Genomic DNA, 16,102 nt, shown 5'->3' with positions numbered 1-16,102 from the left:
CAGTTAAGAACACAAGCCAAACAGATCATGTCTAGGTAAAATTAAATATCTACATCCAATGCACCTTCTAGCATTAGCTGCTCTTGTGTCTGAGCTGGTTAAATCTTTACTTGACACAAGAGTGATAAAAACAGAAATCAAACACATCTGCCCAAGTTGAAAATCTTTCCAGGTCTAAATTCTTCCCTGTGTTCAAATGAAAGTGAATCCGCATGCTACTGCCTGCTGAACATATCAGATAACCAGGAGCACAGCATTTCAAATCACCATCTCCCACTGACTGCCAGCAGCACTACTGAATATAAATACGTAGAACTTATCCTTCAGGAATTCTATTCAGCAACAAGGGCAACTGTATTTTTGTGCTTTTTCTCACATCCAGCCCTTCTCTTCCCCCAGTTTTGCATGTTATGGGCTTCTTTTGCATCACCACATAAAAAGCAGAATTTTAATTATTTATCATCTTGGAAACTATGGCCCTGAAGCCTCAATACACAGAATATTGCACATATGATACTTGGCACTCTGTACAGACTCACTCACAGGATCATTTACTGTTTCAGAAAACAAAGGTGGTTGCTCTGGAAAACAACACAGGATGAGCTCTACTAATACCAGGACAAAGTAGATACAGAAGGTGGCATAACGAAATGGATCCTCACCACCCTGCAAAGGAAGGACATATTCCAGTTAGAAGGCTTGAGGAATTTGTTTTAATTAACATGTTATGATTAAACAGAAAACAGCTCCTTACTGTAAGTTCTGAAACTTAGTGCTACACTACTCACCCCCTCATGCAAATTAAAGTCAATGTCTATTTTGGTATAGGGAAGGTAATGAGAGGGGAGAGGATGTCAAAGACACATTTATTTTTATTCAGTCATTACCATTAAAATACAAGCATTATTTCTTATGTAAAAAGTTCTCTTTAACACATGGTTTGTGCCAACACCGCCCAAATTTGAAGTCAGTGTATTCCTTACAGAAGCAAGACATTTATGCACTGGGTAGCAAGGAGTATTGAAAGCAAATTTTTTAATTCTCAGAATTGAAAAAATTACAGAGAGCAGAATTTACATTACACTTTGTTCTACTGAGTGCAAAATTCAGAGGTTCTTTCAGTTTTTAAGACTGGGACTGATGCATACACATAAGCCACAGAAATCAAAGCACAGGTACAGACGGGGACACACCCCCAGCAAAATCCCATTCCCAGCAGCTCAAGACAAAAGCTGGGTGAAAGTTCTCAAAATTGCCAATGCAGCTTAAACGTTTCAAGAAATAAAAATGCCATTTTCAAGCAGCTCCACAATTAGTCTGATACTTGAGGTGGTCTTACTACAGGGACAAACAGGCATAAAAATATTTCACTTTGATTTTGTCCAAGCAGGTGAGACCACAGCAGCACTGAACAAAGTGTTTCAGGAAATCCACTGCTCAGTCAACAGGAAGGTGACAAACACCCAGCCCAAGCAGCTTGATAGCAAAGATTACAGAGAATTTGAGAGCCCTCGAGCAGACGCTTTCCCCAACAGCCAGCCCAATTCTCTTGGCAACTGCTGCTGCAGTTAAAATCACTCTGAATTTCATGAGCATTTCAAAACAGAAGACAGTAATTCCTGCTTCCCTTGCTGTTACAACCCAAGGAAAGCAGGTACACTAAATGAATCATTAACTGATTTGACTGGTGTAATTGCCAAGCAACTATTCTATCACTGCAGCATCGGGCATCATTTTCAACTGAATGAGACTAAAAGTCACTTACCCAATTTAAGGCATGTTTTATTTTGGATATAAAAATAATTGTGGCACATAACAATGAGATGAACCAGAAAATTGTCATTACACCAGAAGACTGGACTCCTTTTATTCTTTCATATTGTATTAAAAATGTGGCCAGCAACTGTAGATAAATAAAATGAAAATATATTCACAAATTAAGTTTTACAGTGTTATGCACATGTAAAAGGTACTGTGCTAAAATCTGCTTATTTAACATTTCTAACCCAGTATCTCCCAGACCTTCTAAATCCCTGAAATTTAAAGTGTAATTAAAAAATACATTTAAATAGGAAATTCTCTGTATCAGTAAAGATAAGGAGTAGACAAAAAAGGAAAAAGGAATATGCATTAAATAGAAATAGACATTCACATATACAAAAGTACTGCCAACCTTTACTTCTTTACTTTTCTGGTTCTATATCACAAATCAACATGGAATTAAGGCATTTCCTGACTACCTCTTTTTAAAATAAATAGATTTTTTCCAAACAAGTCATAACACCACACAACACCAACCAAGAATTAGTCTATTTCTGTATTTTGTGTGTTTTCAGAGTCCTTTAGGAAGCTCAACATCTCCCTTATTACTGCGACAAGCATTTTCAATCAGCCTGACAAAAGCTTGACAGTTGCATTATTAAATGACCACAAACTACTTAACAGCTCTTGCATTTGTCAGTATGTTTGAGGGCTGTTTGGGGATTTTTTGTTGTTGTTGTTGGGGTTGTGGTGTCCCCATGAGCATCATGTTTAATCATTCCAACTCTGTAACAAACCTAAGGCAACTGACAGCAAATGAAGAGCAAGGCATCTGCCTTGAAATGCAGAGATATTGATGCGAAAGCAGAAAACCCCAGCACACCCAGGTCAAAGGAGGCAGCTGGGGACACCTGTCAGACTTGTGGCTTTCAAGGCTTTCCACTGTGCCCTCAAGAGTAACAAAGACAACACACCCATGAATGTTATGTGACAGTTTGTAAGGAAATACTTCCACAATCTCCCCCAGGTTCAGGGGTTTGTATTATCCAGGTTGAATCAGCTCTCTTGAGTTGATTCCTCTACCCAATGTCTGAGCCAAACTATTCAATGGATGCTAGCTCAGGCCTACCAAAATAAGACAACTGAAACTGCCTTGTGTGCTGATGTGCAACACACAGATACACACTGAGCACAGATAGAGTGTTCAGTGAGAGTCTGATTTTTCTCTTTTTTTATTAAAAGAAAGAACATTTCAGAGTCAACATTTCACAGCTCAACTACAGAGTAAGCCTGTAAATAAAGGCTGCAGCTCAAAGGGTTACAGCACTGTGAATAGCACAGAGATGGTGTTATTGCTTACAGCTTTGCATGGACAGGAGCTGTGTAGGAGAACTTACCATTGTTATACCCAATAGTGTAGGGCTAATGAGAAAAAATGGAGCTCGAAAAATATTTTGACTTCTTTCCCAGAAAGAGTAGAAAAGGTCTGCCCAGCAGACTATCCACAGTATTAAGCCCAAAGCCTGCAATAAAAAAAGTGCCTTTAATACATCAGTTCACAAAGATAATGCAGCACAATATATACATGAACACTAGATCTTATGTATTAGCAGGAGTCATAATCAGATCATATCATTTGGGCAATTCTACCACATGCACAAAAAAAAAGCAATTTGGCTTTAATTATTGAATTCCTACTAGAAGAAAAAAGTTTACTGGTTTTTAATTGCATGTAATTCGGTCTATCATGAAGCAGAAAGCTGGTCTCCTGAATAAGAGACTGCAGAGAAAAAAAATCTCTCCAATATACCATGTTATTACAACCCTTCTTAAAACTTTGCACTTATTCTATAGGGAAGAAAAAAACCAAAAACATTAAGTACCTATTTCACAATAGAAGTGGAATGGAACACTGCAGCAGCTCTAGAAATGTATGGTGTGTAACTTAAGAAGCTGACAGGATAATAAATTCTTTCTATGATAGAAATAAGGGCTTTGAGATTGAGTTGCCTTAAAGCAGTCTTCTCCAACTGCTCTTCAAAAGGATTTGCATGTTTGCTGCTGTGCCAGGGTAACTTTCAGAAAGTCTGATAAAAGGGCAAAGGAAACAGGAAAGGCTGGGCAATCAAACACAAGCAGAACAATAAGTTACCCCTGAAGCATGCACACAGGTCAAGACTGATGCTAGAACAGGGCTGAAAAGAGGCTGCACTTTGCAGGGCAGGCTGCTGAGCTGAGGTTTCAGGGACACTCACCGTTTTGGCTTTGTTCAGGTTGGACACCTGGATGTAGCCCCTGTCATGCCAGCGAAGGTACAGCGAGTACACTGGGAAGCAGAGCCACAGGTAAATGCAAGGGATCCACACCAGGACTGTGTTCTGAAAGCACAGGGTGAAGTCTGGATCTTCTGTGTGCCATGTCAGATTCCAATCCTGGGGCAAGAAAACAGGCTAAGTTACAGAGAAAGCCAACACTGAACTTCAGTATTTGACAATCAGAAACGGGGACTCAGCATAAAAAATCCACAACAACAAGGCAGAGAACCAAGTAAAAGGCTCACCCTTGTATCTTGTTTCCTCCTCAATAAGAAGAGGATGGAAATTGACATAATACAATGTTTTCTTACTTCTCTCTACATAATTTTCAAGCCCAAGGTAAATCACCACACAATCAAACCAAAACTGATGCTCACAGTAATAAAACCATGACATTTTATTACTGGCACAAGGACTACTACAATGACAGACTATTTAGTAGTAACATGAGCTTTCATACCATATTTATGATTGTTCTAAGTTAGGAAAAATCTCTTGCAGCAAATTTTACCTTTAAGTCATTGACCTTGCTGAAAACTTACCATTTTTCTCAAGTGCTGTAGATTTTTGACTCTCCAACAGAATAAATAATGCAATGCACAACATTGCAGCTGTAGATGGACTGCAATATTCAACAGCCAAAGCATTGCTCCCAGGCTTCTGTTTAAAAGTCACTGAGCCAAGAGCAGCAGTCCCATGCCCAAAGGCTTGTTGACTGTAGTGTTAACTTTTCAGTGGCAAAGCATTTTTTCAGGCAGTTGCACAGCTTACACTACACAAAACACCAGTACCACTACTGGGACATAATGTCAGTAATCCTACTCCTTTGTAAAAGCCTGAGCTGGCCACTGAAACAGGTGCCATCATCCATATTTTATAGATGAGGAAACAGACCCAAAAGGAGCTGTAGTGCCTGTTCCCTCTATTACAACATCAAAGCTGAAAGCAGATCCCACTGCCCAAATCATCACACTTTGATCCTTGTTTGTCCCCATGTTCCACTGAATAAACAGCTTCAAACACAATTACAAAGAGAACATAGATCTAAAGAGGGATATAAGATACATTTTCTTTCCCCATTTCCCTCAATTTCTATCAGAATCTAGGACCTGATACAACAGACAGCATACACAGGACACTCAGTGATATTTTTCTCCTCTAATTCCACAGCACTCTAAAAATCCTTTGCACTATGTATCATTTTTAATTTTTCATTTTTAGAAAATCTCTGAGGCAATTCCAGGGCATTAACACTGGCAGAACACAAGAATGCCCAGTTATGTCTGACTGTGCCTGTGGAGGGGTCACAAGCTGTTCGTGACAAGGCAGTGGCTGTGAGATCTGTGGCCAGCCACAGCTTACTGAGTTTCCTGACTGCTTAACTCATCAGGAATTTCAGCTGAGTCATCCTTACATTTAGCCACCACACAAATGCTTTCGGCTAAGTCTCAAGGTTCTTGACTCTGCAGAACAGTTTACAATTCACAAATTAAGATAGTTATAAGATTACACAAGTAAACCAACCAGATGCAATCAGCTTTACAAGGAACAAACAAAAGCACTGACATATTTTTATTGAATAAACTTCAGGAGATCTACACACCCTTTAGAAAGCTGTTAACTTCTTTCTCCCTGTTTGTAAATGCTTTCTATAAAATTAATCTGGCAAATACCAGCAAGGTCAGGGCAGGTCACTGCCACGTGGCAAAATAAGAGCAAGTAGTGCTGTATACATGACTGCTATGCACACTGGCTGGAGGATATTCTAAAAACATGCAACCTTCCATTTGACTTTCATTTTACAAGTTATCATCTGGAGGTGTTTGTTTCTGCATAAAAGGCAAGAGTGTACAATGCAATGGTACTTCAGTGTTCAGAACAGAAAGATGGGACAAGTGGGCAATTTTGGGCAAGACTACTGCTAGAATTTAACAGCAACATCAATTCTCTCTTTCATATGTTTCCAGGATTTCATCCAGAAGCTGCTGCTATCAAGTAGGCACATGCTCAGCTTTAAAAACACTTCTCTGTACAAAAGAAATGGCAACACACGGGGGAGATGCAGAAGCCACTTCCATTTCACATTCATTTCAGGTGGCAAGAGGCAAGGAACACATGAAGAGACACAGCAGCATTTCCCTGCTGATCCCCTCAGCTGTGTAGCACAGACAGGAGCAGAGGGCAGACCCACCCTTGCTCTGGGCACCCCATGTGCTCACAGGGCCACATGTGAGGGGTCACAGCTCCCACAGTGACAGCAGCCACGGGAGGGTCCCCGTTAACCCCAGCCCAGAGGCACTGGGGCACTGCAGGGACACACCGAGCGGGGACACACCGAGCGGGGACACACCGAGCGGGGACACACCGAGCGGGGAGATGTCTCAGGACACAGCAGCAGCAGCTCTCAGCCTGAGCCCAGCTGGGATCACCATCAAGAGGAGCCCAATCCATTACAAAAGGATGGGTTCTGCAGGGAGGACACCACAGCTTCAGGAGGTTCCACTGCAGCTGGAAAACGTGTCACTCTCATCATGAAACCAGCATGCATTCACATTCAAATGACAGGTTCAGTTACACAAGTCTAGACTAGTTGTGCCAGTGGAAAGTACATGCTTCTCCTTTGCTTTACATAAACCCAGATTCAGTTTTGGCTTTTTCCATCACAAACAAAATGCAGAAACACTCACTGAAGCAGACCTTTTTATTTAACAGACATTAATTAGCAAATTAATGACTTTTTTTTCTGACTCAAGTTTTAGAAACATTGTTTTAGCAAGCTGTACTAAAACATGAAATTACTCCATTTTTCTCAACTCAAAGATTAACCATTTTCATTCTGACCCATTGCAAAGTCACATCAAATGGCAGAGATACAACCACTGAAGGCCTACACAAACTAGCAGCCTCCTGCCATAGAGGAAGAGAAGGAAAAAACAAGGTAAAGTCTACAGCTATTAGACTGTATAATCTGGAAGCAGCCTTCATTTCAAGCTGTGACTGCAGGAACCCACTGGAGAAGAATCATTCTGATCCTCGTTCCTTTCTTGCTAGATGTTGGGAGAGATACACTGTTCGCTTAGTCTAAGTGCAGTCCAGAAGAACCGTAACTCAGATGTTAAATAGTTTCAGGTTGGTTTTTCTTTTCTTTTCAAAAATTCCTTAACAATTTTAAAGTTTCCCAGAACAGCAGATGAGTATTTTTAATTTTACCTGACCTATTTCTCAGTTTTCATTTCTATCATCAGCACTATGGTTCAAAAATACCAGTCCACAGTTCTAGTTCCCTGTAGCATTTTTTCTCTCATGGCACAAAAAAGCTTCCTATCACATCTGAAAATGAAACCCTCTGCCTACAAGAGGGGCACAAAAATGCTTGGCATTCCCCAGAATCAAACTGATCCATTCACAGGTAAACCACTTACTTAACAGTGCAAGGAAAATAAGGAGCTATACTAACTCCTGTCTAAAATTTCAGGAACAGGCAAGATAAAAGCATTGGCAGTAGAACTGTAAGACAAAGTTGCAACACAAAAGCCAGTTATTGTGCCTTTGCTGGGGGAAGACAGGCCAAGGACAGTTGTATGCCTCCTGGATGGCTAATCTGAGGAATATCAGCATTTGGGGCTGGCTGCCTCTCCTGGCAGCAGGAAAGGCTGGAAAATGAACAGCCAGGGGTTGCTTGTTCTCACACCAATAATCCCACTTGACCCACAGCACATTCTAGAATTCTCACTGTCAGAAATGGAGAGACCCAAATTGCTTGGTTTCGTGCCTGCTGTGTGCAAGTGTGCTAGAGATGCAGGCTGCCAGCCACAGTGTTAAATCCACCTGCATGGACCAAATTGTGACTGAAAAGTGACTTAAAACATTAGCACACAGCTATGTAAAAAATGAAATTACAAAACCACACTGGAATCTTAACATCATGGTAAACACTTGTTCCCCCAAATGGAGCTTGACACTGACACTGTGTACCCACTTCTTCAATATCACCCACAGAAGAACCACTTCCCTTGTAATACCAAGATAAAGTTTCTCAATCTTATCTCCCCAACAATAAAAAAGACTTTCTGTTTAATGCAATGTTTACATTTAGCTGACTGAAAGTAATTAGCTTTCTCACGCACTATCACTGTAATTGCAGCTGACAACTTTCATTATAATAGGATCATCACTTTCCCACTGAAATTGGAAGTCTTACAATCTGCCAGCTTTAGATACAGGGTTGAAAAATGTCCCGGTGTAGCACCTATAAAACCATGAGCTGACTGAAGCACTCTCTCTCTCAGTGTAGGCTAAAAGGCAATGGCCTCACGGCACCTATCTAGGACAGCAAATTTCCTGCCTCTCCCCAGACAGGAGATTTGGCAGATCTGCTCAGCCTTCATCTTCAGAGAGGCTGCATCAGTGCACAAGGGGGAGGGGGTAAGGGAAGTGCAGAACAGGACCTCTCTCTTTTAGGTTGCTTTAAAGGAGCCCTGACCTTGCTTTAAAAAAGTCCCTGATACCTGATATGCCATCTTTGTTCTGCCATTCATGTTTTGGAGTCAGATGTGAAACCTGTGCTGAGGCTCCGGTTTAGAATGGAGCCTAAACAATCACAATGATCATGGACAATCCTCACCAGCATCAGATCTGCTCTGCTCAGCCCACATCACAGGGAATGACAAATTGGTAAGACAAGCAACAGATATTTGTACAAGAAAAGTACTCCAGAATCCCTACAAAAGTTTTCCAGCCCAGCTTCCCAAAATACCATGTGCAGACTGAGACCTCTGAAAAGGGAAGACACCATGCCTCTCCTTCACTTCAAATTCTGAGACCTAAGCTTATTCTTGAAGTATCTTAATGTTGTCAAAGACAAGATTGTTAGAGCAAGAGGTGGAAAAGTTAAAAAATATAATAACCACATAATAAACAAGGGTCCTAAATTTTTTTATCTATATAAAGAATATGTATATAAAGAATATTAGGGGGGGGAAACACCAGTGTTTCCAGTGACAAGAAAATGCCCTTAATTTTTCATAATGTTTTCTATTAGAAATGGTTTTAGCAAGTTATACATGGTATTAATGGTTTAAGTTCTCAACAGTAATTACTTACATAATGCAGATTTGACTTGTTAACACAGACAAGGAAAAGCCTCTATCTTCCAATAACTGGTCCTGAAGTTAAATCAGGTGTCTGTACCTCTTTGTCCCAAATCCACACATGAGTCTTCCCTAATATTTACAAAAAGGTGAGATCCTTTATTATAGAAACCACTGCATCAGCTAGAACTGTGTTCAATTCCAAGGAAAAAAAGCACATTTTGCCTTTTTTATACCCTTTAGCCTAAAATAAGAAGCAGGTGCTAACAAACTGCCAAAGAAAGGAGCACCTGCAGCTGTGGCAATTTACAGGAGCTGAGCTTTGAAAACAAAGAAGCTAAAAGCCACCAAACTATGGCTATTTTTTGTGTTAGAGAAACATATAACAGATTCTATTAGAACTTGCAAAATTAAAATTTAGCCTCTCTCTACAGACACTGCATTTCCATACCCTGCCATATCTGCAAGTACCACAACAAAACATTTGGCCACTTGACAACAAAATATTTACCACTTCTAGTTTCAGAACCTAAGGATTTTTACCTTTCTGCAAAGTTTTTCACTGAAATCACTGTTAAGTAAAAGGATACAAGAAAAAGATTCCTGCTCTCATCTCCTTCTTGCACCAAACACAGCAGCTTCTGCTCAATAATGCAACAGCTTGTACCTTGAGTTCAGACCACTGAGAAGTCTGAACACACCTGGGAAATAATCCTACCAAGGGACTAAGGTAACAGATTAAGTTGGGATAAACTGTATCTGAAGGTAGCACAGGTGCAAAGAGTGAGAAAACAGTAATGCAAGGAATTCTGACTCTATTAAAAGTAAAGGTCAGTACCCGGCAGGAGGCTTTTTAGAGATGTGACCCAGAGTGACTCCAGCCAACCCCAGCTGACCTTCACTCGCTCCCAGTATAGCTCAGTGTTCAATGTAAACTGCATTGTGATTGCATGAAATGGCACAAGTTACTCAGGCATTTTGCCACCTTTTTTCCCTCATTTAACATTTCTGAGCAATTCTGAATTGCCAGCTGTAGAAAGGCAGGTGATCTGTTCAGAAAATCCCCATCAACAACAGATTATCAGGCTTAATTTCCCTGGTTTTCCTTTAAATTGATCTATTCTAGATCAAGGGATATCTTGAAATAAATCTAAATCTAAGTTTAATTTTTCTAAGCACATTTAAATTTTCTATGCATATTTCTATGCACCTTTGTTCATAAATGGAAGAAAGCTGACAAATAACCCTCTGACTTTCATTGCTAAAAAACACAACAGCCAAGGCATGAGAATCATGCAATCTGCTGTTAATCACATAAAGCACCATTTTGTGTAAAGGCTTCCTTGTTTATCACTCTGCTCCTCCTCTGTTCCAAATGCTGTGCACATATGACCTTCCTGTGTCAGTGAATATGAGCATTTTGTGACCTGCACACTCTTCAGCAGAGACTAAACTCATGGCTTTTATCAGGCTCACCCAGGACCCTCCCACAGCACCTCCAAGTCCCTCCCCAGCTTGCCACAAACACTGAACAGCACTAAAGACATATCTTGCAGAGCAAAGAGCTGCAGGGCTCCGAGAGCTGTGCCAATTTGCTGCCTATCTGATGTGTGACAGCCACGGATCTTCACGAACTTGCTCCTTACATAAGAAGACTGGTTTTTCTTCAGAAATCTATTTTGGTAAAACTACCAGTGTCTTCATAAATAACATAAGCACAGCAGCTGTTTGTGTCACACAGTATCACTTCACAAATGTCAGTTAATAACTGCAATGCATTAAAGAATATTAATACTTTTTTTTTCTTAATAAATTTCTATCAAGCTACATTAGGGATCTCTCCCACTACAACAATGTCAACCAAATACAAAACCTCTTTGACAAACACTAAGAAAACACTTTTATTTAGGCAGACAAACATGCCCAAAAGCCTCAGCCAGAACTCTGCACAATGGCAAAGGAAGTAAAGCCCAACCCCTCCCAGCTGGTCCCTAGATTTTGTGTATGAGGCTCTGCCTCACCTTCACTCACCCAGTCTGTTCTTCTGTAGTTTGTTTTCACACAAAAAGAGCTAAACCTGGCACAGTGTGTGGATACCACTTCTTTACTAACAGTGAAGCAGCTTCACAAAAGCTTCTGAACAAACCGGGAAGAAACAGGCCAGGGTTTACAGCTTGAATCATTTCAGGATTTTCAAAACCAAACGGAGAATCTCAAAACTTGCTTTTCTCCTAGGAGTGAATGCAATTACTCACTTTCAATCATTTCTCAACAACAAAAAGCCCAACTAAAAAACTGGAAAAAAATTCTGCTAAATTTCCACTGAAATAAAGAACTTCTATTGAAATTAACTTAAAAAAAACAAAGTGTCTGCCTGTGAACAACACGATGGGAACTTATATTTATACAAACCATTTATGTCACATTCCCCTAAGTATTAACAAGAAACTCGAAATTTTCAGATGCATATTTCACACTTCTTTTTCATAAAACCCTACTGTGAGGTTTGAAATCCCAAAGTATCACAAAAACTGTTAACCTCTTCCTTTAGCAATTTCAAACATGAAAAGACTTCTCTAAGCATGATACCACAGAGTTTACAAGCTCTGAAAAAAAAAACTGAAACAAAGATTTTATTCAAAGAAAAACCAGCAGATTATTTCAAAATGCACATGCACTGAGACTATGCATGTGCTGCTATCTCCAGACAGGCAGGTCAGGAGGCCAGAGTGTACAGCGAGTTCTACATCTGCTGGGACATTTATCCTGCTTACCTGGAACCAGTGCTCCTCACCCTGCTTCACCTCTGCCTCTCTGTGTGCTGCTATTGAAACAAGGCAGGCTGTGCTCAGACAGCACTGATACACCAGCCAAAGCCATCTCAGTGTGTCAGGTCACAAAGTTTTACAGCTTGAACAGGCCCTTAAATTCACTGAACTGGAATGCTAGTAGTGCACTACTTTTTTCAAGCTTTTATTGTCATCAACTATCAGTAAATAGTAACTTCATCTTGCAAGCTGTACCTTTCTTATATAATGGATGGAATATTCCATCCATAGTTCCAAGTGTTCCAAGACACTCAGTGATGGTAGAGCAAGCAAGGATTAACTGTACTTGTCCAAAAAGGGAGTCTAAAGGAAGCAAGATGCAGTAAAGTTCTATAAAAGAACTATATACAGTAAAATCTGATTGCACAGTTAACACACTGAGTAGTGTGGGAATCCTTAAATTCAGAGGGTTTTGGGAAAGTTGTAAAAGGTAGGTCTTAGAAACAGTAGAATTGCAATTAGAGTCGAGCAGTAGCTACAAGATTTGTTAGCACCCACCCTTCCCAACAGGAATCCCAGGACAACTTATTGCTGTGCTGCAATAAGTAGGGCCACAGAGGTGAGGCAGTGAGAAAGGAAAGGAAAAAACATCATGAAGATGGCAGTCTTCCTTGGGTTACTGACCTTGCAGAGTAAGTATTAAATAAAACCAATCTGTTTAATTCTCAGACAAGAACTTTCAACAATAACATTCCTTGGGCGTGCAAACAAGAAAAATCCTGGCCAGTAAAGCCTAAGAAGATTAGCACACAGTTTTAAGGGTCCATTAGGTCCTTTCAGCCACAGTCTCCCCCACAATTTAAGACTGACCTGCCCACAACTCAGGATCACCTTTGACAGAAAACACATCATCTCCTTGAAGCAGAGTTTGCCAGAAATCCCTCAGCTCCACTACAAGGCTCCAGGACCAAAACAGCTGATGCAGCCACCACAAGAATGCAATAACATGCGCCACTGTGTATCCAGCTATCACCCAGCTCTGAGAAGCACAAGAGTGCAGTCCAGGAGCCAGGAAGAACAGCAGCTCAACCACAGGACATAGCTAAAAGCCCAGTAAACTCTGCATATACTTAGACAATTTCTGAAAATCCACTACAGCTTCAGCTTTAAAGAGCAGCAATAATGGAAATGTCAGAAAAAGCAGCAGCCAGAGTACCCAAAGGCACCCAAACTGGCATTTCTACTATCCCCTACTGGGAATGATGCAACAAAGAGGAAACAGAGTGTTACTTGTGAAGACAAGGTCAGCATGAAGGAAGTTTTTTCCAGGCACATCTAACCCTCACTCAAATGCACAATTATTCTTCTGCAGGATCAGAAGAGCCCAGAAATCAAACAACCACACCCACAGGATCTTTAGCTGCAAGAAATGAAAGGCAGACTCCATGTGATTTGGAGAAGGATGTCAAATCCCAAACACTGTGAATCAATGCAATTAGTGGAAAAAAAATGTATGGAGTAGTTTTTTACAAAAATACCAGAAATGGCTATAATACACATGAGAACAGTTTTAGTAATAAAAGAATCTGCTGTGAAAAATCCTATATAAACTGGTTGCTTCCAACTTCCTATGTGTGACACAGCTTCTCTTGTGCCTACCTGATGTTACAATTTCACAGCTCAAAGAATGAGCTGGCAGCTCTTTGTCACAATCCTACTACTCTCTCCAGTCAGTTTCTCCATAAACTCATTCTGAAACATGCATCCTCCTAAGCCCTTCAAATGAAAAGTCTCATTCTAGGGAAGAGAAAAAAAATATGTATATTGACAACTCATAGTTAAGGCAGTTCTGAGAAACCTGAGAAATAGCAGAAAAGAGATATTAGTATAAGCAATATAAAAGCAAATTAGCAGAGTCACTTTTGATCAGCTGGAAAAAACTAATTGTCTTAGTCTTGATGATTTTAACATGATGATTTTAACACAATGATATCTACACAGTAATATCCTAATTGTTCTTGAGATAAATAGTACAATGGTATTTATTGAGACATCTGATTCTGTTTTATTTTTTCACTACTAAGGCAGCTCATTAGCTCAAAACTATTTGGCAAACATCTGATGAATACACAAGTAGTTCTCTTCTTATGTTGACTCCAGTAGCTCTCACTCCAGATTTATTTTCTTAACTTCCAGCTCTTCCCTTCCTCCACGCAACCTCCTTCTACACACAACCAGTTTGCTCCTGAGATGAATTTTGCCTCCGGTGCTGCTCCAGGACCGGCGTGTCCCCGCACAGGAACCCGAGTCTGAGCCGAGCGAGAGGCACCGCATCGTGCCCGCACCGCTCACCTGTGCCCAGGTCACGCACAGCACAGCACAGCACCTGCGCTCACCACTCTTCGCTAAGGAAGAGCCAAAATACTGCCGTACAAAGGTGCGATAGAGCTGCTGGAAGCGCTGCTCCGTGCCTCCTCCAGCCGCTCTCGAGTGCGGGCAGCCGTCAGACACCGTTATTGTTGTTACCCGCACGCCCCGAGGAACGCAGCGAGCGGCCGAACGCGTGGGCAGAGCCCTGTCCCGGCACTCGGAGCTCGTTCCCAGCGCCGGGCAGGCACCCCCTGGCCAGTTCCCCTCCAAGCATCTCCCTGCCGGAAGCCCCGCACACGAGGCGCGCCGCTCCGCGACCCGGCCGTGGGGACACCGCGCCCAGGCGGAGACCACGAGCGGCCGGCACAGCACGGCCCAGCCCGGCCCCGCCGGCCCGCGGCCGCTCCGCGCCGGAGCTCACACCCCGCACGGCCGGGGCGCACCGCAGCCCCCGCGCTCTGCCGGGGAGCGCTGCACCGCCGGCTCCCGCTCCCCCGCTGCCGGGCGCAGCCCCTCGGGCTCCGTCACCACCCAAGCCCCACCCGGCTCCCCGCCGCCATCCCTCCGTGCCGACACCGGCAGCCGCCGCCGAGCCGAGCCGGACCCGGCCCCATGGCGCCGCTCACCCAGAAGGGCTCGGAAGCGTCCGCGCTGCAGAAGCTCTCGATCCCCATGGAGCGCGGCGAGGCGACCGCGGGCTCCCGCGGCAGAGCTTTCCCGTCCTCAGCTCTCCGGCCGAGCGGCGGCGGGCGGGGCCGGGCCGGCAGCGGCAGCTCGGGGCCCTGATTGGCTCCGCGTCACGGGGATGCCGAGCCCCGGCCGCCACCGCCCGCGCTGCGCGGCCCCGCCTGGGCGGGCAGGGCCGGCCGGTCAGCGCCGCGTGCGGCACCGCGGGTGCGCCCGCAACGCCGGCCTGGGCGCGGCCCGCGGGGCCACCAACGCCTCCGCATCAGGGCGGGCGGCGGGCCCGGGAGCCTCGGCCGGAGCACGACGCGTGCCTTTGTCCAATGCAGAAATGCCCCGCGCCCCCGGCAGCGTAGCCGGGGCGGAATCGCTGCCCGTGGAGCACCGTGGGCGCGCCCGCCTGCCCGGGTCTGCTGCCCCAGCAGCCTCCAGGGCCCTGCGCCTCGCACCCGCACCTGCCCGCCGGGCTGGGCCGGAGCCAGCGGTGGACATGACGGTATCGCCCTCTCCGGGGCGCTGCTCCGGCCCCTGGGGACAGTCCCCACGTGTCCCCCGGAGAGAGGCACCGCAGTGCCCCGCTGGCACCCGGGCCCCGCAGGATCCTAGGGGAAGGCCCCAGAGAAAGCCTAAGCTCACCTTCAAATAGCTCGCTTCTCAGCGTGAACCAGCTGTACTGGTTTCAATGCCCTTGACTAGTTCAAGTTGACTAGCACGAACAGAACCAAAACAACTTCGTCCACAACCAGGTTTGCATCAAAATACGCAGTAGTTGAGCTGACTGCACAGCCATGTGGTTGCATTGGGTTGTGTCTCACGGTGTCTTCACATCCTATTTAAATGCACCGGTTAAATCCGCAGTCAGCTCGCCTGACTCCTGTACCAGAATAGCCCAGCTAGAGTATGGAGGTACATATGTAGGAATGGCATTACATGCTGCAGGAAATAGCAGGGTGGTTACATAGTACCCTACAGTAATATCTGAAATCTTTAATCACACAAACCTCAATTTTAAATGTTCTTGTCCATCCAGAGCAATCAAGGTAACAGACAAAATTGTTAAAAAGAGACAGGTCTTGTTTGTTTAATGTGTAACTTGAAAGCAGGAATCGCACAC

At 43.5% G+C, this 16,102-nt stretch overlaps 1 protein-coding gene across 1 annotated transcript in view; it reads right to left on the bottom strand.

Moving 5' to 3' along the window:
• ABCC1 (ATP binding cassette subfamily C member 1) overlaps positions 1–15,034 on the bottom strand; it is a 46,396-nt gene extending 31,362 nt beyond the window's left edge. Inside the window, exons 1-5 of the mRNA XM_054270789.1 lie at positions 14,931–15,034; positions 4,017–4,193; positions 3,159–3,284; positions 1,766–1,903; positions 544–666 (exon numbers count right to left, since the gene is read on the bottom strand). Coding sequence (XP_054126764.1) covers positions 544–666; positions 1,766–1,903; positions 3,159–3,284; positions 4,017–4,193; positions 14,931–14,978 — 612 coding nt within the window. The 5' untranslated portion in view covers positions 14,979–15,034. The remainder of the gene's footprint in view (positions 1–543; positions 667–1,765; positions 1,904–3,158; positions 3,285–4,016; positions 4,194–14,930) is intronic.
• Positions 15,035–16,102: the final 1,068 nt, after the last annotated feature.

Source organism: Melozone crissalis, unplaced genomic scaffold, assembly GCF_028551555.1.
Source record: "Melozone crissalis strain CALT ecotype California unplaced genomic scaffold, PUWL_Pcris_2 ptg000012l_1, whole genome shotgun sequence".
Classification (NCBI taxonomy): domain Eukaryota; kingdom Metazoa; phylum Chordata; class Aves; order Passeriformes; family Passerellidae; genus Melozone; species Melozone crissalis.
Note: the sequence above shows the minus strand (reverse complement) of the source record. Positions and strands in the feature narration are given on the sequence as shown.